This window comes from Drosophila serrata, unplaced genomic scaffold (genome assembly GCF_035046125.1).
Source record: "Drosophila serrata isolate PLE 108 unplaced genomic scaffold, ASM3504612v1 contig_275, whole genome shotgun sequence".
Classification (NCBI taxonomy): domain Eukaryota; kingdom Metazoa; phylum Arthropoda; class Insecta; order Diptera; family Drosophilidae; genus Drosophila; species Drosophila serrata.
The window spans coordinates 136,220-160,158 of record NW_028257173.1 but is presented as its reverse complement, the minus strand read 5'-3'; the positions used below and the strand labels follow the sequence as shown (position 1 = coordinate 160,158).

The 23,939-nt window shown below is 36.7% G+C and overlaps 1 protein-coding gene across 1 annotated transcript in view; it reads right to left on the bottom strand.

The window, feature by feature from the left end:
• The window catches only part of toc (toucan), a 97,780-nt gene that overhangs the window by 53,197 nt on the left and 20,644 nt on the right, over positions 1-23,939 (bottom strand). Inside the window, exons 2-3 of the mRNA XM_086834897.1 lie at positions 17,918-20,735; positions 16,805-17,723 (exon numbers count right to left, since the gene is read on the bottom strand). Of these exons, the coding sequence (XP_086691023.1) occupies positions 16,805-17,723; positions 17,918-20,735 (3,737 nt within the window). The remainder of the gene's footprint in view (positions 1-16,804; positions 17,724-17,917; positions 20,736-23,939) is intronic.

Sequence of the window (23,939 nt, the reverse complement as noted above, 5' to 3'; positions counted from 1 at the left end):
CAGGTAAAATAAAAAACAAAATATTCTAAAGAACATTTCGTATATAAAAATACTGCAAAATATCGAATATTGTGAAAAATTGTATTTAGTTTATTGTTTCTTATTTACCTAATAAATTATTTCAATATATCAAACAGAGAATTGATTCATGCCACAAGTATAATGATAAAATACTTAGTTTTGTATCATGATTCGGTTAAAATGGAGAACCTTTACCACTGTATATCAATATTTTATTAAATTATTAATGCAGATTTCACTACATTCAATATTTTAGGCAAAAATAATCTTTCTTCGTATATACCCTTCTTAAAAAGAGAATACCAGTTACGGCGACAGTCCCTGAATATCCCCAACCTCATGAGAAAATCACACTCACTGAAAGCCACGCTTCCCTCGTTTCACCTGTCGCGTAATTTTCCACCCCTTTCCACACCTGTAGAACCTCCCGTTAGTCAACGCTTTCCCTCATACAGTGACGGCGCTTACCCCTTTAGCAATTTTGTCCTTGGCTCGAAGGTGACACTCTGGGCAGGCAGCCTAGACTTCATAGAAACCATTGTCCTGGTGGCTGTTAAGGACATTTTAGTAGCTACTATCTTCTTGTTTAATGTGGATTTTAGCAACTTTTATAAGAACGTTTTAAGTTTAAATAATAATCTTATAGACAAATATATATATATAATTTTACGTATCTAGTTCTTTGTTTGACTTCAAGAGCAATGCTAACTTTTGGGATGTATCTCTTATTATATTTTATGGAAATATATCAACAAAGAAGAAGCCACCTGAGTCAGGTGTTTATTGCACAATTTCCATGGGTTCCTCCTAACCTTCATCCCTTTGATACTTGCTGACAATTAATACCTTTTCTATTTTTTTTGCCAGTGGCTGCATTTTAATTGTCACAGCAACAAGGACCAAAGAGCCATGACAATATCCATAAAAATTCTGACAACTAAGCAATGTTATTGTTTTTTTCCCCCCATTTCCTAATGGCATCCCATTGATCCTTGCCCTTTTGGCACAAGGGGAGAAAAATACTTGTTCAAATGCAAACAAAAAAGGGAAAGAAAAATAAATTGGTAGAGCAATTAAGCGACTTCCTCTCTCTCTATCTCACCAACTTGAAATTGCAGCTTCCTCAATAATTCGTTGTTATTGCTAAGGCAACCGAAAGCCTCAGTTTTGCATTTTCCATCCATGTATTATGCAATTGTTTGCCATCTCCCTTGATTCCGCCTCCAGCTGAAACAATTCGTCCTCTTAATGAGCTTCCATTAAACTTAATTGCAGTTGGAGTTCTGTTTGCTGTCCATTTTTGGAATGGGGAAGCTTAGTTTGCATTATGATTCCAACGTTGGCAAAGCGAAATTCAAACATTTCATGGTTATATATACATATATATATATGAATATATGTACTTGTATAGTACACTCGCCCAACAAGAGTTTCCTCTTTAAATCTGGCATTTCCCATTTAATTGAGATTTGTTTGCTTAGTTAAGGCAACTAAGAGGGGAATGTTATAGATATTTCGATATGAGGTATTAAAATAAATCAGGAAATATGATACATTTTATTTACACATCTCTTCTTTATTTGAAATATTTAAATTATATAGAGGAAAGTGATTGAAAATTCTACAAATTTAGATCGATCTTAAAAAGTCTTCAACGATGATTAACTTCCTTATAAAATATAGAAAAAATATGCAAAATATCTTCCATAATAAAGTATTTAGATATTTAAAGGGTATCTCAAAGTCTCTATTATAAATAAACCGCTTTCAATCTCAACTCTTACCCATCATTGCAATTCCTATTGCAATGTCTGAGTGCCTTTGAAGTTTACCCCCTACAAACACATACACATATTGAAACATTATACATTCATCCCGTATGCCGTTGCCATATTCCGTTTGCATACTTTCACTTGGTCATAGCCAATTTGATTTAATGGCCAAAGAGTCTGACTTCTACTGATTGCACTTTGCATTGCCCTCTTAACCCCAAAAAGAATGCTCCGCCAATGTGGAATAATTAAATTGTTCACTTCCTTTTTTGCGGCACAATGAGTTCATTATGCGAATTCTTTGTAAATTCATATATATAGAAATACATGTTTTTTTTATCTTGCGAAAGTTCCCATTAATCAATTCTTTTGTTCTAAGAAATAACTAGGTGAACCTTTGTTTTATATTATGCTGAAATCTAATTGCTCTATCCAACCACTAATAAACTCCTGAGACAATGAAAAGGAAATCTTTTAGAGGCACAGCAAGAAAAAAAGATAAAAACTTGTAGAATTTCCTGTCTTTTTTTATCTGTATGATTTTATTTAACTCGCGCAAAAGGAAAACAATTACATTTTCTTGGGTTTCGATGGCAAACTGAATTCACTTTGGTGACAACATAACCAGACTAACAACTTCAACTGCGGTTCGAGAACGGGGAACCAGAGCACTATGAGAGTTCCGATCTAACCGACCAAACCAGACATCGAGGGGGAAACACCAAGCCGCTTTTGTTTAACGCATGAGTTATTAATGAACATTAGCAGCATTTGATGTCACATTGGAATGGTAACAATAACGACACTCAACTCGGTGAGTGCAGTCTTCCCAAAGTGCCCGCAAATGGAGCCGGAGGAGACTCACTCTAATGGAAGCCAGCCAGGCCAGCAAAGAGTCTGAAGTGGGTTTAAATCGGTTCAAGTTGCTGAAAGTGGAACAGTCTTCTCTCTGTACCACCGTCACCCACAAAACCTAAGTTAATTTTATATACCTCAAGTTGGATACAACTGAAAGAAAGGTTCTTGAGCAAAGTAAGTGCGAACTGCAGTCTCAAATTCGAAGTATTTTCGTTTAATTTTGATAATCATAGTAAGTAGTAGTTGCTTAAGTTAAACAAGGCTAATCAAAAGGTGTCATTTTGCATAATTAAATTGACTTGGTTGAGGAGAATTAGTATTAGTTAAAATTTAATGAAAGTTAAAACAAAATAAAGCTTGAGTCTGTTATCGGTTAAGTAAGTTCTTCAAAAGTTTTTGTTTTTAAAAGGCGTGTTCGTATATTTAAAACTAATATTTGTAAATCTTAATAATAAATACACACATTGCATAAAATCGCATTACAAAAAGGATAAGGTTTTAATAAAAATAAATATTAAATTTACAAATTTCTTAGTAAAGTAAGAGAAAGCTTCTTAAACAAAGAAAGCAAACATGCTTTAAAAGTAAACACATTGTGTTATTTATATTTTTCTCGTTTCCTTTCTTTTTTGTTAACCATAATATAATATTTAATCAGCCTTTTGGCTGGATCTTTCTTGGGTTTCTGGGTCTCTTACTTATCAAACCCATTTACTTAAGTAAAAAACCACTCTTAGGAAATAAAAAAAAAGCAAACATTGACATCAACTCCCGCTAGTTACCCAAGTGTAATGACTTCGACTCATAAATGGGCATATAGACCGAATGACTGACTGTCTGGAAACCTGCTCATATGTCACACTTTTTATAATGGGTACTCAAAGAGCTCTCGGGTTTATTCGATTCTTAAGAATGCAGTAAAGAGGGAATAGCTTTTCCCATTAAATCAATATATATCTATATAAATAAATATCTATCGAGGGATTTTTAAACGCCTTAAGAAGTATCTAAACTTCAGCGTAAAATTTATTTTTACTATAAAAGAGTTTGTAGTATAAGATCTCCTTTTTAAGGATTTTAAAAACCCTAGTGATTAATAAAGCAATCAGCATTATGATTTTTTAGGTGCCTTGATTTTGTTTTTAAGAATTAACAAATATATCACTGAGAAAATTCTATTAATTACAAAGTATCCCCTTGTCGATACACTTAATCTCGCTCATAAACTGCAATAGTTTGTGTCATATATGGGCACTGGGATATATATCTTACAATAGGCCGACTTCGAGAGCATTGGGGTTAGGAAACCATTGCAAATAGCTGAAGACAGCACGCTATGTTCGGTGATTCAAAGATTGAGATACACAGATACTTCACAAAGAGCCGACCGAGCACTGAAAAAATGTGCAAATTGAAGTGACTGAGCGATAAGAAATGTAAATGTTTTTTTTTTTGTTTTTCTTTTTCTTTTTGTTGTTTAAAAACCATCATTAGGTGTGGGGGCTCGGTGAAGATCTAACGCCGATTTCGTGCCTGCTTTCATTAGAGGTATTGTTCTAATTTTTCTTACAGCTATTTGCCATTCGTATGTGGATCAATAGAACGGGGCGTTAAGTTCAGGCCAAGAGAATATCTTAGTTAAATAAATTTTAGAATATTTTCTTCCCAACATAAATATGGAAATTGCATCATTTCCCCAAGGTCCTTCTTTTCATACGAAAATTTAAAATCCCGTCTAGCCCAATTAAATTAAATTTATGTTACAAACAGAATTCAATTCAAAAATTCATATTGCGGTCATCTGAGAAATGGCTTTACCAATATCCAAATGGTAAAATATTTACAATTTGCTGTAAGAATTGTTTGTTTTCCCCCAAAGAAAGCACACAAAATTGTTCCATTTGAGTGCAAACAAAAACAAGAGGCAAGTTCGTGAAAAACAATTGTGGAATACATTTTTGGAAAAGAATTAGCACATTAGCGCACTCGAGTGGAACCTTTGAGAGCGGAAATTCAGCAGCGCAAAAAGTGTCCATTAAAAAACATGCATAAATGTATTAATTGATGTACATAAAGTTTGCTAAAATCTTTGTTAGATGTTTCCAAGAGTTGTTTCCATGAAGAAGATGTGGCTCAACTTTGGGGCAAAAACTTAATTGATTCTGGGGGCCTTAGCAACCGGCGCCGATATGCTTCAGTGCTTCTTAATAATTTTTTTCCAGAGATGTACAATGGACGAAGCTGAGCGTAAACATTTCAACAACTTTTTGCATATTTCTGTGGCTAGATAAAGGAGGAAGAGTCGACAAAAAGATAGTCGAGCTCTGATTAAAGTTTGGATTTAGTCTTGCAGAAATGCGGATTGAGATTGAAAGATAATTGAAAGCTTCCTGACTTGGCTTTAATTGCTTTCAAGTTTCTTGTGATAAGATTGAAAGACTTCAAACTATTGAAAACGTCTTCCAATTTCAAATTCAACGCCAAGTTTTCTTCACCTTGCGGATGTTGCACACCACATTGGGACAACATAATTTGTGTTGTTGCCTTCGCATTTCGGAAAAGCCCAAAAGAAAAAAAAACCGAAACAAGTGTTTTCCAAGGCGTTGCGCTCCGTTTGGAAAATGCTGGCCGATGTGGAGCTAATGCTGCGGCAACATTTTGCCGGCAGTCCTACTTTTAAATATAGAATTTGAACTAATTTCGCTTGTTTTGCTTCTGTTTTTTTTTTTTTTTTTTGTTTTTTGTTACATTAGTCGGTCGGGATGGATGCTACCGATGATGTTTGCTGGCTGCTCTTTCGGACACCAAAATGTTGCCTTTTTTCCCATGGCAGCATATATGTAAATATATTTGGTTTTTCTTTTTTGCCCGGCGAGCAAAGAAAATCGGGCAAAAATAGAGTTTGGGTTTGCTCTCTGGGCTGAGTTACGTTGAGTTAGTGCTGCGAATGGACGGGATGCTGATGTCGTTTTATAAATAAGTCTGTTGTGTGATTCATGAGTTGGAATTATTTGTCTGTGTGTATTGTAATATCAAACCAGGCATTGTGGGCCAAGCAATTTTCCGTTTTATTTGAATAAGATGGAAAATCCTGGCATGAAAGTGGAAGTAGTGGGGTCTGAGGAGCCTGATGGGCGTCTAAGTGGCTGGCTAAAAATCACTTTGAAGTCTATGATACCACAGATATGGAGATATCATATGGAGAAGAGTGGGCGTTAAAGTCTAATGGATTTTTTTAGGTGGGTGCACTTTGAGTTTAAAATATAATAATACATTTCAAGGATTGCAAATTAATTAAGGTAATATTTGTTTAGAGACAATGACTTTTAGGGTTTTTGAGTAAATATCTATTAATAAGATACGTTAGTTAAGATAAGACAAGTAAAACTATTTTTTAGTAAAACATACTATTTAAAAGCTTAATTATTTATAGAGTATAGCCCAACTTGGCTTTAGATTTCTTAGTTACTTGTAAATAATATAAATATTTTGTAAAGGTTCCCAAAAACAAGTTTAATGAAATTAAATCATATAACAAAATAATTTATTAGAGGTATTATAAGAAGAACAAGAAAGGAAGCTAACTTCGGCACGCCGAAGTTTATATACCCTTGCAGATAGAACTTCTATGAATAGGAATCCATACAATATAAATTATATATATTTGTGTTAAAAAACAATGAAGTAATACCTGCTTTCATTTCATTCACCTATACATATTATATTTGCAGTTTTACATTCACAGATTTTCATTTTTCCTCTACATCAAACGATCGTTTGTATGGCACCTATATGATATAGTCGTCCGATTTTTACGGAATTTGCCACAAAATTTAAGACTTATATAAAATGGCTATACCTCAAATTTGATGAAAATCAGCTGAAAACTAAAAAAGTTATAAATTTAATTGTATTAATTTCTCGATCGTTCCTATGGGAGCTATATGATATAGTAGTCCGATTTTCATAAAATTTTACACAAAATTTTAGAATAATATGAAATGGCTATATTTCAAATTTGATTAAATTCTGTTGAAAACTAAAAATGTTATCGCCACCGCGATTGTCAGTCTTCCGACAACAGACACCGCCATTCTCATTCCTCTCAAATTTCTCGATCGTTCCTATGGGAGCTATATGATATATTAGTCCGATTTTCATAAAATTTTACACAAAATTGTAGAATAATATGAAACGGCGATATCTCAAATTTGATGAAAATCTGTTGAAAACTGAAAATGTTATACTTATTAATTGAATTAATTTCTCGATCGTTCCTATGGGAGCTATATGATATAGTCGTCCGATTTTCATAAAATTTTACACAAAATTGTAGAATAATATGAAATGGCTATATCTCAAATTTGATCACATTCTGTTGAAAACTAAAAATTTTATAATTTTTTTTGTAAAACTTTTCCGATCATTCCTATGACAGCTATATGATATAGTCGTCCGATCCGGCCCGTTCCGACATATATACGAGTGAGAGTATATAGAAGGCTAACTACAAAGTTTCATTCAGATAGCTTCAAAACTGAGAGACTAGTTTGCGTAGAAACGGACAGACGGACAGACGGACAGACGGACAGACGGACATGGCTAGATCGACTCGGCTGTTGATCCTGATCAAGAATATATATACTTTATATAGTCGGAGGTGCCTCCTTCACTGCGTTGCAAACTTCTGACTGAAATTATAATACCCTGCAAGGGTATAAAAATAACTATCTGTCCAATTTAATGACTTATAATCCAACAAAATCATTAAAAATAATAAGCTTTAGGTAATATATTTAATAAATTTAATATACAACTAATAAATAAATGTCTTATGTAACTTCATTGATGGCCAACATGAAGTAACCATGACTATCACAATTTCCACCACACAAACTTGAAGCAACTTAATTTTCCCTTTCCATAGGAACACCCATAGAGCAAAGCGAAATTTTCTCCAAACTTTTGATGCTTTCACAACGCTCAAGAAAATCCAATATAAAAGAGGAAAACTGGAAATGCAACCAAATCACTTAAGCTCATTAGTTAATATCCAATTTATAAAGAAGCTAAGAGAGCAAAGACAAAAAAATAAAACCAAAAACAATTAATCAAAAATCCTCAAGAAAAGCAGAAAAGAAAAATACAATGAAACAGAAAACACAACCGGAAAATTTCACCAACTTGTAAAACATTTTCCCAACCAAAGCCAAAGATAAGACGAAGGAAAGGCGACAAATTAAAATCGTCAGACGATTGCCACACACTCTAGATGAGAAAAAAAGGGGAGAAAATCAGGGGGAAAATTCCTGCTGACATTACGAAACGTGTGGGAAAAATCGAATACCAAAGATTTTTTTTTTTTCGACTAGTCAAAATGTTGCCAAAGCCCAGAGGATAAATGTTATGCAGCATAAAGAAATCAATATCCTCCACAAAAAGTCATGTAAGGGGAATAGGTGTTAAGGGGGTCAGACAGGGCGACAGATGTCAGAGGTTAAGTCTAGGGACTTTTTTGCTTGTTTGTTATTACACAGAAAAAAAAAGGGATTAGTTATTAGTTTCACTAAAATTTTAATAAAATGAACTGAAAAAAGGTATTTGCTTTTAGATTTATTTAAAGTAAAAATATTTCTTTATAAGATAATATATCAGACTATTTATTCGTAAATTTCTGATCTATTTGAGTGGTTTTTTATCTGAGGTAATTTACTTATATTACCTATACTATATATAGATAATACCTGATGACTTGACGTAACTTGTATTAAATGCTCCCGTGTCATGGTCGTATTTTCAGGTATTTTTGAGCTTGTTGATGTGCCTTGACAAATTCGTGATTTGTTGTCGATTCCTGTGCGTTACTTCCTCTCTTTTTTCCCCCCTAACTATTTTCCTTTTCCATTTTCCACTTTATTAGGCTCCGCACACACACACGTAATAATTTTCCATACGGAAAGCAATTTGTTTGCCACGCTCACATTAATTTATGGTTTTGGAGGTATTTTTTCCACGAGCTTCTCGCTCCCTCGAGTTGTATGTTTTTTTATGGTGAAACCTCAATTTTTTGGGCTATATAGTATCAAATGATGATGTCGATGATGATGATGATGATGATGAGCAACGAATACCGCAGAGGAGCATTACTCAGCTGTTCATTCGTTGGCACTTAAAATGCCATCAAATGTCATTGGACACGTGGGACTGTTTTCAACACGCCAACCGAAGAAAGTGTATTTGTATTTTCCTCTCTTCTCGAAGGAAAGCCCTCTGCAAAAATTGAGGTCAGCTGTTTGCTAATTACACATTAATGTCCCTCCCATAGGTCGGCCTGACCCACATAATTCCCCAAGTAAACCCAACAAAGTGTCACATATTTCAATTTAATTTGCAAAAGGTATGATTGAGATGAGAAACATTTATGGCAAAAGCAAATTGAAGGCTGAAAGCTTAAATTGTGATTTATGTTTAATTAATTGAGGGTAGCTTATACACAATTGGTTTAGTTGGGATGGAAATTGAATTTAAACTTAAATTGCAGATTATCTAGCTTTCATTAAAGGTGAATGTGTCTTAAGAACCAGAAATATGTGCTGAAGACAATTAGTGGCTAAAAGATGAAAGCCACATCAAGAGTACTTGGTAAAGAGTTTTGTGATTCTCCATTTGAATAATTTATGAGTTTGCATTTTCCAATGACAAAGAAATACCAATAACTTTACTTTGCTTAAAAAACCTTATCAACTTGTTATCAATATACTGTCTGTTTTTTAATCAAAGCCATCATAAATCAGACTGATAGCTTTGGGATATCAACCACATGTTTATGTAAAAGAACCTGGAATTTTATCTTTCAGCTCTTATCGAAGCTTATTAAAAATAACTTTCCTCCATATTAAACCCCTTTAACCTTCTCAGTATTAATTAAGCTTTTCCCTAATCCTTCTCCACAAAAAAACCGCATAATATTTTCTAAAATTCTCTATAATGTTGCCTTTCTGCAACCTTGGGTGAAAACTCCCCCCTGGAGCTTTGCTCCAGTAGCTAATAAACAATTTTCTTTTAGCTACTGGAAAACTTTTTACCACCGCCGCAAAAACCAACTTCATTACAATTTCAAATTTTCCGTTTCTTGTGCACTTAACTAAGCAACCAAAACTTGTAAATTCCCCACCAGAACTCGTAATTACTCTCGCAAAGCGAAAGCCAACAGGGAAAAAGTGGCTAAAATAGAAGTTGAAGCTGAAAATTGGCATAAATTGTTAATGCAAATGCGAGAAATGCAAAGCGAACGGATGGAAAAATTAACAATGAGCTTGAAATAAAAAATTCTACAAGCGTTGGCCTTCTCCCCTCTCCCCAAGAGGAAATCCGATCGAAATTGGAGGCAATGGGAAGGCTCAGAAATGAAATGAAATGCTTAATTGACGTCAAAATGCAACAAAAGCTTCGATTTGCATTCAGCAATTTCATTAATTTTGATTGACCGTTTGATACGATTCACGCTCGATTGAATTACATCATCATCATCATCATCATTACAATCATCATGGTAGTGAAACCTTTTGCTGGGAACTCTCTGCTCTATGGGGAGTGTTCGTTCTGGTTTCAATAACCATTTGGCTAACAACTTTAGTGCTGACCCCAAACCCGTTGGCCAAATCTTTTTAGCCACAAGGCAGCAAACTCGTTCAATTAATAAAAATTCAGAGCCTCTGACCGAAATCATCGGATTGGAAACCTCTTGAAAACAATATAAAAAGCTTATGCTTTGAAAAAAATAACCAAAAAAAACTATACACTTTTTTCAATGAAACTCGTTACAGCGCTAAAATGTAAATGTGACTGAGAGATTTATGAGGTTCCATTAGAATTCTGAGCCTTAGATATTTCTGCCACTATTTTTTTGGGGTCACTTCAAATCAGCTTTGCCATTTGTTAGTCTGGCGAAATATAAATGAAGTAAGACGATTTCTTTGACATATTTCAGGCATTATTAAAGCATAGGAAATTTAAGTACCAAAGAGATAAATGTGGAAGGTTGAACTTCCCCAAACTACAAAAATTTATATAAATAAGAAAATCACAAAAAAAAGGTTAAAGTAAATACACCTTAAATTCAAAACCAAATATAATCCCTTAACAAAATGTCCTACTTGTCACTCTAATAATGATTTATGATTTTCAGGCTGGATTCTTTCACATTTTGGCTACATTTCACACATACAAAAGTGTCACTCATAAAAAAAGACCAAAAAGAGGAGTTTAAGTTTATATTTTCTGGGGTCGTTGGGGTCACATGATGGCAACTTAACCGACCCATAAATTTCCCACCAAGCCCATAATCTGGATACCTTCTCTCTCTCTCCCTCCCAGCTTATGGAAATTTATTATTTTATCCAAAAAGAAAACAAAAGCGTTACGAACACGCTCATAAATATAACCCCCGATCATTGATTAGCGCATAAATATTCACACGAAGCCTAATTGGCTGAACCTCCAGATCAACTTTTCGTCGCAAGTTCAGGGTCAGCAAATATGGTATTGTGTAAGAGTTCGACTCATTTGCATTTATCTAAATGGTTTCCACAAACTTTTCCAGTTTTCTGGGGAAACCACGAAAACAACTTGTCGAAAAACTCTTTTGTTTGGCATTTCACTTGGGGTAAATTGCAAAAGGCAACACAAACGAGCCAAGAGTTCACAGCCGATTTTTGCAAAAGGGATAAGTTTACACTTAAATTTTTTGGTAAATTTACTCAACTAGTTTCTCGTTAAGTTTCGACATTTGTGGGAACTTTTACGGCTTTTATTTAATTTTGTGAAGCAGCTGAACAATTAGACTTTCAATTAAGTTTGTTGGTTTTGTTGCCAATCAAATATTTAACATTTAACACGGTTTGTGTTGTTCCCTTTGGGTAACAAAGTTTTGCAAGCTGGAAAAAAAGGGTAGATTTTTCTGTTTAAATATTTAAACAATTTTATTTACACATGTTCGGTATATAGGAATACATAATTTATATATACCTGGCAGTTTATAATATCCACAAATGTTTGATCTCATGCTGGACAAATAATTTGACTTTCAAAATTGTACTTTTCGGGTTTAAAAGGAAACAAAAAGTTTTCAATAATAACATTCATGCTCTATTTGGTGGCTTTTTTATAAAAACTTAAGAATGCTATGTAGTTTTATTTGCCATTTCCGCTTGGTTTCTATGTTTAATGATTAATAGTTCTTTGATACTATTTTTACTCGATTTCCGTTCACGAATCATAAAACAAATAAGCAATTAACAGCAATAAAAATTGTTCTTAAATCGATAAAATAAATACTGGTTTCTGAAAACATCGAAATAATTAAGCTTATTCGATTTTAAACTGGATTTTCAAGAGTATTTAAATATTTATATCCACATTTGTATTTTTTCGGCAGGCCTGTTAATCCCAAAATGGCATCTTCATTTCAGCTAATTTAATATTTATAAACATTTATTTGGCATTTTCATGAAACATTTATGAATGGCCCAGCTACGCAAACTGAAAAAATTTTTTATTAAAAAGGTAAACAAAAGTGGAAAGACCCTACTGAGAGAGTCAAGGGTCAAATGTTGCCGGCATTTTCTTTCTTTTTGCTGTATTTTTCGCCAAACTAGTTTACCTTTTTTGTGTGTATCTTGTTAAAGTTGCCGGCAAAATATTACATAATTTCCAAATAAAACCGAATAGTTAAAAGCTTTAAAAACCAAACTGGTTGCATTTTTAATTAAAAAAACAGCGCACTTTTATACATTTTTGTGGGCGTTCGGAGTGTTGACAGCCCCCATAGCACTTGTCACAATATTTGCCACCAGGCTTAAGCCTCTGCCTCACTCTTTAGATGTCTTTCTGTCTGGTTTTATGATGGCTTGGAGTTAAAGTTGAGCCAATGCCTGTTTGCCAGATGGAAACGACTTTATTAGCGCTTTCCACTGCCACTGACAATCAACAACGGCCAAACAGCGTGAATCCAATTGAGTGTGATGGGCAACTTTTATTAATAACACCATGACATTTATGGCTTTTTTGTTTATCAGATACAGAGAGAGGGAGAAGTGAAGAGAGACAATCGTCGGCGTCATTAGAGTTAAACTACCATATCATTGCAAAAGGTCAAAGTCGTAAACACAATATAGACAGTTGTATCTGATGGATGTTAATGAATGCACGGTGAGAAATTGAACTGAATATATTTTTACGACACTACAACACGAGATTTAATTTATGCAGTAACCCAATTTGGAAATTATTTTGATCAAAGATTGCTTAAACGATTTAATATCTTTTATTATTCAGATAAATAAATATTTCTTTGGCTTTATAGGATCTTTAAATGGTATTTTGATCCAAGATTGATTAAATGCTTTATATATTATATTATTTATTTATAAATAAAGATTTCTTTGATTGTAAAATCAATTGATTGTCTAAGTAATCATCAAGTTTACTTATGTTTCTCTTTGTGTAATTTATTAATCTTTTGTATATTAAAGTCCCCAACATAAAAACTTCAACTGACAAGGCACCATAAGAAATTAGAAACTCAAAAGTTTCACATGCACGTGTTAATGAATCCGCTTACCAGGCAGAATTTGATTTTATGTCTGAGATTTTCCGCCCATTTTATACCCCACCCAAATTGCCAACACTCCACAAGAGTCCGGAAAAACCGATCCACTCCAGAGGAAATGCTGCGTCTATTTCTAGATGTAAAACCAATATTTGCATTTCAAGTTTTCTTAGATCCAAGGCTGTAATTTTTTCGTGTGCTTCCCTTAATTGCTGGAATTTCTGTTGACCTTGTTGAAATTTATGATATTTTTTTTATTTGGACTCACTTTTGGCTATTTGCTTTTGCTTTTGCTTGTTTATCTACAAGTTACACGTTGTTCTCCGTGGCTGATAACATGTGTTCACCAATGGACAGCCAAGACAGAGAGCTCTTAAAAATATGTGTTTGCTGTTCTTGAGTTATTTATTTCATTTTGTGTTTTTTCGACATTTTTAATCGAAAATGGATTGCAACTGAATTTGAGTGAATAAATGGTTTTCATTTTGATATCTTCAAGTTTCTTATGAGATTTTTTGTCATAATGGTTTGTGGTGTTCCTCTTTAGATGACGAAATTTGTTTATGGCACGAACGTAAGGTTTATACTGATATAAGGTATATTATGAGAATGAAAGGTACAATATATTTTTTAAATATTTTAAAGAAACCTAGAGCAATCAGGAAATTAATAAATTGAAAGGTTTAAAAACCGAAACAGTTCTATTAAATATTGAAATCTTATCAAACTAATTAAATCTTAATTAAAGCTCTTGAAAATCAATATGCGCCGCAGACAATTATCTCATTTAGTAAAGAAACAAAATAACATTGTGACTAACACTTTCAAATATCAACTCACATTCAAACAAATTAAAGCTAAATACATTCGCTTTTCAAATCAACTCCATTAGTATTCTCAATATCACATAATTCTCTCATAACGTATAAACAATTCATGAATTTACGTAATTCCCAAAGCTATTTTTGCATGCTAACTGCAGCAATTTGAAACAAAACCAAAGATACTTCCACACCTCGATATACTGACACACAAATGTGTATATATACTCGATATATCTATACATATATAAATATATATATTTATATTTGCATGCCAGTTGACTCAAATTAACTCGCTTTTGAGCTTGAGCTTGGGCGTTTTTCACACACTCACGCTCATCGGTTTCGAGAGTTGAACAAAATACACACTTTAAGATACATTCACACTACTCAGCTCAGTTTGTTATTGCCGGCTCAGAAGATGGGAAATATATATACCTATAAATATATATATATATATATTGTTATGAGTACTACAACAATCTGCCTTGCGGCTTTGGCTTGTTGAAATCATAGACATCATCAGGCTTGGAATTAAAAACGAAGAAAACTCTTGGGTAGACACAAAAAGGTAACTAACAAATACAAGTAATTCCCCGAATCGTGTCCAAGTCGAGATGAAAATCTATCTTATCTAATGAATTTTTATGGGCGTTCGTCATGTAAATAAAAATATACAGTGATAATTTTAGAGACAAGCTTTTTGGTTTGCCTTTGGTTTTGTTAATTTCTGATTGTCATTGTGTTGCGCTTTTTGTTTGTGATTTTTTCCCTCGCTATTTGGTTGCGGAAAATTTTGTAATTGCAAATGTTTTGCATGTTAACTGAACTGCAAAAAAAAATAATACAAATAACAATAGAGGGAACTGAGAAATAATATATATATTTAAATGAAAATTTGTTGTTCTGCCTTCCTGGAATTTTCCGCATTTGGTGGACATTTCTAACTCAATGGAAAAGTTAAAGTTCAGAGGTATTTGTTTGTGTGACTTTAGTACTTAATTTGTATAATGAATGTATGTGTCTACAGAAATTATTATTGAAATAACCGCAAGCGATGACAAAACTTCGCACAAATGCTGCGTAATTAGTATAAATATATATACATATAGTAATCTATATCATTGTGCATAGATTGTGGCAATAATTAAACTTGAAGTTAAAGCAAAGCACATGCAAACATTTTCCCGCATTCAACTTATTCATGGTTAAGTGATGTTTAATACACACGACACGAATCCAATAAATTAAGTAGTTAAACGACTTCTACCTTCCATCTCTATCCCATAAATTGCTTACTCTCAATTGCAATTAGTTAATGTTTATTAAGTATTCCCTCCCACGCATTAAGCATCTAATTAAGCTAATTCTGGGTTGGTCAATGTGCTACATTTGTTTACACACCAAAAAAACATGACGTCAAAGTTAGAGCAAATAAATTTGCACCTGTTTTGTTGAGAAAGTTCAAAGAAAAAATTACCTATAACTCACGCAGGCCTCATTTCTTTCATTTCCACAATTATTTATTTATTCCCCGCTCATTCTTCATTGACTTTCAAATTAAATCGAAATGCTTGATGAATTATTTAGTGACTTGGGTGCAACCGTGTTATCTACTCGGCAGGCTGCCCCTGAACTCATTAAAAGCCACCTAAGATTTCCACAAAGCAGGTGGTGAGGTCTTGATGTCTGGAATGGTCACTAACAAACATTTGATTGCCCTATCGAAAAAAGCGACCCAAATGTGGAACACAAAAACAAACGTCAGAAATCCATCAAAAGAAACTGGTAATGATAAGGCGCTTGATAAGACAGGTATTCGAGCGATAAGAATGTGTGCAAAAGATATGCTGCTTAAAAGGAAAAAATAAAAACTTTCGGTTGTTGGAAGCTTGAGAATGCCCTTCTATATAAATTCAGTATTTTAGGAGGCGAGAACCCTTAAATTTTAAGTCATATTATAAATATTCTAGGGACATTAAAACAAGCTGTCTTTAGCTTTTCATTTTGAAATAAATTAGAAGGCACAACGTCTCACTAACTTTAACTAAATCAACACAAAAATACAATCAAAATTTTCTCTGATTTTTGTATATTTTAATTTATATAAAATTCAAATATTTCCCCTGATAAAGCTTCATTTTGTTTGTAAAACAATATTTTTCTCTCTACAAAACATATACCCCCAACGAGCAGCTCTTAATTGTTGTAAATTTTAGTTAATAGTTACACCTTGACCGCAATAATTTCTTGAAAACTGAGTTACCGAGTTCTGTTAGTCCGACAATTCATTATTGATTGTGATTTTTAAGTGCTGCAAGAACTGAATTTTAAATTACAATACTTCTGTACACAGTTGATTTTTAAATTTTAATGAGAAACTCATAAAAAGCTATAATCAATATTTATGTCTGTAACTTTCATAACTTTGTCCCACAAAAGCAAGACTATAAATGTGCACAAAAATTTAATAGTGCACTTAAAACTACAGATATTGGTTGAAATAAATGGATTTTTTTATGACTTTTTTTATGTACAGAAGCTCCAGGCTAAACTCATTATATTTTTACTGACAATTATAAGAGATTCTTATCTCTAAATGTACTAAAAAACTCTTAACATTGCTTTGTTTTGAAACCAAAATGAATAATACAATGTAATAAATAAATACGCAGTAGATTATTAGAAGAAATTTGATAGCATTTGGATCATTGATCACTTACCGACTGGCGAGGGTCGACTGCAGTCTCTTGGCGGGCGGCGATGTGGTGGTTGAGGTGGGTGAGTTGGGCAACTTGCCGGCACGCGACCCACTGCCAACAGAGCCTTTATCCAGTGGCTGCCGCGTTGGCGGGGTCGAATGCGGCGTGGCAACCTTGACGGATGAGGGGCTACTGCTGCTCGATCGTTTCACGAGGAGCACTTTGGGTGGTACTTTGGGCGTGGCCGAAGGCGAACGCCTTGCACTGGCACTCACATTGCTAGGACTGGCGCGCGAACTCGTTACAGAAGCGGAAACGGAAACGGACACGGAACCCGAGCCCGAACCCGAAGCCGAAGCGGAAGCGGAAGCGGAAACCGAACTCGAACCTGGTGACATGACCCGAGTGCTAGACACCTTTGACTTCACATCGTTGTAGTTGGTCTTTATCAGTGACTTGTTGCTGGCAATTTTATTCATCACGGCATCCCATTTGTTGGGCGTATGTTGTTTACGATTCAACGGTGATTTCGGTGATTTCAAACCGCGCGATTTGCCAACACTTTTGCTGCCCGATTTGCTGGATTTCGGTGAGGCGATCGAGGAGTTTGAGGAAATCGAACCGCGGAAATTCTCCACCGTACAGAGCGATGACAGTGAAGCGTGTGGACGCGGCGAAGTTGAATTTTGAACTGAAACCGCTGCCGGAGATCGGTTGGCATTAGCCGTCGCAGCCGGCGTTGCTGCTACCGAGAAAGCTTCGTCGCAAAAGCTTCGAGCGCTGCCACCGTCAACGCTGCAGTAAGAGGTGCGATTGGAGAGCGTTGTGGCAGCCGATGAGGAAGAGAGACAGCTGCTCGGTGGACGCTGCTGCGGAGCCAGCTGATTCTGCTGCTGCTGCTGCTGCAGGTGGGAGCCATTGGGAGTGGGATGACCTTGACCTATGGGGGGAGTGGAGAAGAAACGGTTTTAATAGAGATCAATATTATAGGAGAATGTTACAGTATCTATTAAGAAAAGAAAAATATATGATCTTTCTCGAAGCCATATCATTAACTGATGTTATGGAAACTTTAAAATGAATCCTAGTTCAAATATACTTCAATTACCCATTAAATATATTCATTAACTTTACCTTTTCGCATGGTCTGCGTGGAATCATCCGGTGACATGTCCACATCCACATCTACTTCCAGTTCCGGTTGGCGCATCTCCTCATCACAGCGATTTTCCACATCCGTGAATATGCCCGATGACTCCATGCATGAGTCCTCCATCTGGGGCACTGAGGCACTTGGTTGCATCATATCCGGTCCATAGAGCTGTCCATCTATAACCTGGGCACGACGATCGCCTCGATGGAGCACATCATCTGCATCGGATTCGGTAAAGAAATCCGAGTCTGTCATTGGATCCTGACGTCGCAAAGGTGCTGGATTCGGCGGTGGAAAACTGGGCTGACGACTAACTCGTCCCAAGTGGGGTCCATTGCTCGGTGAGTGATCACAGGCTCCTCGGGAGGCAGGTCGCGACATCTCACCATCACCCTGGTAACCAGTATCCAAGCTGGTGACACTGGTCACGCTGGTAATGAAGCTATTGCTTAGCTTGGCCTGTTGCGAGGAAGCTGTCACCTGGTTCTGAGAGGCTTCCACCTGCTTGACAATCTCCGACTTGATCTCGATGGGATCCAAAGGTAGCTCCTCGGGCGAAGGAGTCTGCTCCATACGCAGCTGCATGAGATTCGGATGATGCATTCTAATCAGTTCCAAATTATGCATAAGATTGTTGTGAGGTGAGTCCAGGAAATCCTTCATCTGATCGGGCGTAAGGATGCCCAGGCTCTCATCCAGATCAAAGGAGCTCTGCTTCTTCAGGAGTTGCTGCTGCAATTGCTGCAATTGGGTGGAGGAGGAGAACGAGTTGTCCACCAATTCAATAGAGCAATCCAGCGTTGTATCCGGCAGATCCAAACCGAAACTATAGCGGGTTCTGCCACGACCCGAATGAGATACCAGGGTATTATCGAGGGCACCATGACCATCCATGGTTATATCTCCATCGGGAGTTCGAGTGGGCAAAACCAGAGCACTTTGTGCTTGTTTCAAGAGAGGTGAAAGCAGATGGACAGGCTGTGGAGTTACCTGTCCCATCATTCGCATTCCATGCGGCGTTGTTGTGGCAGATTGTGGGGATAAACAGAGGAGCGGATGCTGCGGTATCGATCTACGTCCCGACTGCAAATGAGTCCTGTTTGGGGTTCCCCGCTCCAATTCCTGCGTTAAATTCAGTAGCTGTATATGTCTTGGCGATTGTAATCCACTAATATCCAGCAATCTCTCCGTATTGAGGGTGGAGTTCAATGGCAGCTTCATGTTGGCTTTATCGGGTGCCAACGAGGTCAACGTCACGTCCAGCGTGTCGTCCATTTCCTGGTGCATTGCCACCTCATCCTGACAGGTGGCACCCTTGGAGCTCAAAGTGTCCAGGCCGGATGGCATGGATATGTGCTCTAGTAATGGCAATTGATCCATACTCTGGGTTAAATTAGCTCCATGATGGATTAGCTTGGTATAGTCACCTGGTTCATTAACACTCTTGGTTAGATTACCACTACGGGCACTTGAAATTTTGGTTATATTAAGTCTACTTTCAATTGTTTGATTTCTATTCAATCCAGTTTCGATCGTTTGAGTGATATTTTGTCCAGCATTAATTATTTTGGTAAGATTGCCAGCTCTACCATCCATATTTTTAGTAAGATTTGCTCCACTTTCCAAGATTTTAGTAGAGTTTCCTGCTCTTTCGAAAGTTTTCGTTTGATTAAAGTCTCGATCCATGGATTTGGTGAGATTTCCAAATGATTTGGTGATGTTTCCAAGGCTCTCCAATGTCTTGGTAGTATTTCCAATACCCTCCAAGGTCTTGGTAGTGTTTCCAAAACCCTCCAAAGTCTTGGTTGTATTTCCAACTCTTTCAAATGTTTTGGTAGTATTTCCAATTCCCTCACCAACTTTTGTTACATTTCCCATTGGCGAACTATTTCCCGCCATGGTTCTAGTCACATCCTTGGCCTGAATCCCTGGCATTGTTCTACCCATTATTCCCGATGAGTTTATGGTGTGTGTGGCATTATTTTGAGTTATCTCTAGACTGGTTCTTATCTCATGTGTAGTATCCATTGAGCTTATCTTCCTCAAAGTTGACTTTGCCGTGTGATTTATACCACCAATTTGAGTTGGCTTTCGGATTTGAGTAATTTCCGCCAGGGGAGTGTTTTTAGTCCTGGGAGTACTCTCCATTATTCTCGTTCCATCTCTGACCAACACTTTGGTTTCATCCATATCCGGTGAGTCCAAGTCCATGGTTCGTGCAAAAGTGTTTTCCAATTTCTGACGATTCGCCTGCTCCTCATCCTCGCAGACAAAGGTATCGGATCTCAGGAGGGGCATAGGTGTACTACTGGTAAACTGATCACTTGTGAGCATTCCACGTTGCTTCCCCACCGGCAAAGGAGTCACTGGCAATGAGCTCGTCATCTCCGTGGGATTGGACATCATGCGAGCCGACTTCGGACTGAAATACTTCTTCAGGACGGTGGTGGTCCTTTTGCTGAGCAAACTCACTGCATTATTTATTCTCTCCCCGCTGGCGCTCTTCTTCAAGCTGCTGCCCAAATCCCGCAGAGCAGCCGAAGATGGTGTATATGAGCTAGCAGGACGAGGCTTTGCAGGATCACTGGGAACCTGAAATATCTGTGTGGCCTTGGGCGCACTTATCGGTGGTCGGATGTGCTGGGTGGTTGTGATGGTGGTGTTTGTGGTGGTGCTTCCGCTGCTGCTATTGGTTGCTCTGTTGGCGGTGCTAAAGGCACTGCTGGGCAGGCCAAAGTTACTTGGCTTGGGAACCCGCGAGATGCCGTCCAGACGGGGAATGCGAGATGAGGCCGGATCCTGCAAGGACATGGAGAAAAAACAAAAGGAATTTAATGAAGTATTAAATCATTTTAATTAAAATTTCAATGTTACACCTTGGAAAAAAGGAACTTACATTGTGTATGAGCAATATAATCTATAGATTATTCATTTCTCGGATTATATTTCTTTTTGAAATTGGGTTTTTATATTTTTAAAATGTATAAAACCCTTAGGATTCCCTGAGATATAATACCTTATATATAAGGACATTTTGTTACACCTTGAAAAAAAGGAATTTACATGGTATATGACCAATATTATCCATAGATTATTCATTTCTCAGATTATATTTGTTTTTGAAATTATATATTTTTAAAATGTATAAAACCTTTGGGATCCTCTCAGATATAATACCTTATCAATAAGAATATTTTTTCGGGTGTAAATTCCCATTTTCTGTGGCGCCACTCAGCTCCATCCTGCTATCCGCATCCTGCACGTGCTTAGACTTTTTGGCAGCTTTGGCCAGCATGGTGCAAAGTAGTTCAGTGGGGCGTTTCCACTTGGCACCAGTTCAACGCACTTTTGCAGCAATATCATCCCTTCCCTTGGCTGATGTCATCGAAGCTTCTGCGACTCCCTTTCCAACCCCCTCCCTCATAGAGCTAATTGCAGTTTAATCAAATCCCGAAAACAAAAAACAGAAAAGGGAGTAACGACTTTATGGCACCGCTGTAGGAGTGAAGGAGGCGTGTCGCTGCCATAATGAATTTATAGCAGAATGGGAGACATTATCGCACAGCCAGCTAATTATGCACGTACACGTACACACAAGATGTCAGAGGAGGGGAATTACCACCAACGGGGGTGGAACATTGTGCGGTGCGTAATAGAAAAATAATGCCACGAGAATGGAACGGGAAAGCTATAGAAGGGCTCCAAATTTTCATTATGGGATTAACGCGAATAAGTCCTGAATGTTGGGTAAAGTAGTTAAGGGAAATGCTAATTTTATTGCAATGCAAATGCAGGGATACAGGCAAATCTGGCAGATTAAGATAAAGTAAAGTGGGTTTGCATTTAATTTAATACATTTTTATTGAAGAAGTTATTGAGAGAAGGCATCTCGTATTAAAGGTCAAGAAATGCCCTTTGGATTTAAATAAGAAATAGCAATAAATTATATATAGCTTACTGGTTCATATCCTGCTCGTATTACTCTTCATTTTAGTAGGGTTTCAGAAAAGTTGTGCTTAAGATCGGCAGGAATAAACTTATATATACATGTCCTTGGGATCGAATCAAAACTCTGTGTATTTCAAATAATTGCAAGTTTTTTACCAATTAAGCAAGTAAAGAACTTATAAAAATTATATAAATAATCACAAATCAACAGCTCTCGCTTCTCTTCCTCAAATCAAGTCTAAAATCATTTTTTTGCATGTCAAAATCTTATTTGCCGAGTGGTAAAACTTTTCCAAAAAGCAATTTAAATCTGCTCCATATCATTGGCACCATCAGCATAGCATCAGCTTGAAAAGTTGGTTTAATGTGCTAAATGCTTGCCAAACAAGGCCCAAACCACAACCAACTTTGGCCAACGTTTAGACTGACAAGCCAAAAGTTTCCTCATCTTCTACGCGTGGGGATCCTTATTTTTCGGGAACTTCCGGGGACTTTAACACATCCTAAATTCGCTACATGCCACAATATGAAATGCACTCGATGGCAGTTTACACAGGCGGACTTAATCGAAAATGCAATTTCAACAGACAAGTTAAACAAGCGCCGAAAACTGCCTCCTGTGTCCCGAACTTTTCCGATTCCATAGATGGGGAGAGGCTTGAGATGAGAGATTGTGGTGGAGGCCACACCCTGCTCCATTCAATGTCCTTGAACTTTTTCGCGTGAAAGTTTTCGCCATGCCACACCAAACCAATGTGGAAATAAAAACCCCCCGCGATTGTTATCAAGTGCAAAATGCACAAAAGTTTACGCCAAAAAGGGGCAGCAGCAGCAGCAGCACAGAAACTGCTCGTTTCTCAGCCAGAACACCGCCATATGTGGCCATAATTATTCGAATATGGCACACGATAACTGTGTGGAGCTGGAGCAGCTGCTCCTTCTGGGAAATTAAATGTTATCGATAGCCCGCCCCGAGGGAATTTACATAATAGCCTTTTGCCAGTGCAATATGAGCGGTGTCCTTGGGGCATGCGTGTGTGCAGGATAATGAAGCAAACAGTTGTGATTCAGCGGTAAATTATGGTGCTTTACCTGCACAAGCGATTCAAGCGAAGTCGTCATGAAATAATCCTGCAGGATTCTCGGGAAATTTCCAACCAACTGATTGTGGTATTAAGGGATTTTAAAACTGTTTTTGATTTCCAAGGAAAACTTAATTATTATGGTTCTTTTTGAAGGGTTTTATTTCTTTAACTAAAAGGATATGTGTTTTCTGTTCTATTTTATAAGGTATAGTATATACTTTCCAAAGAATGAAGTTCACTTTCTTTAAAATGTATGACACAACTTTCTTTTGAACTTTAATTTAAAGTTCTATTACATATTAAAGTTACCTTTAAATGTCTAAAGAATGTATCCCCACTAGCAGTTTTCAAAAAGTAGTTACTTTTTATTGTAAAAGTCGTTTAAAATGGCTGCAAGTCAACAAATATTTGTCACAATATATGTACTTGCTGTATTTACTGCCGGCAATCGCAAGGATAAAAGGACACCACAGTAAAAAGGCGACACGCACCGCTTGAAATACAAATAAATACTGTCACAAACAAAGTGACGGAAGGCGACTCCAATGAATTCCCCGCACAGCTGACTGCGGAAGCCGGCACAGGGTATCGAAGGACTCGAGTAATAAGGGGGTGGATTCAGGATCAGGACTTCACAATGTGGAGTGGACCTGCCACCACCAAAACCACTTGGCAGTGGCAGTCACGACACCACCAGCTACATGTGGGTTAAGCGCAAACGCATGTCCTGCCAGCCAGGACAAGTCAACGGAAGTGCGGGGCGGAACTAAATAAAAATTTATCGATTTCCATGGGAGACATATAATATATAGCCATCCTTCCCCCCTGTCGACCATAAAAACTTGCTTTTTTTTATCGATATTAATAGCGACTAACGTGGGGCAGATTGGCTTCGAACAGTGCATAAAATGCCAAGAATTGTGGGTGTACGGTGTGTGTGTGTGTGTGTGTGTATAGCTAATGCATGAAT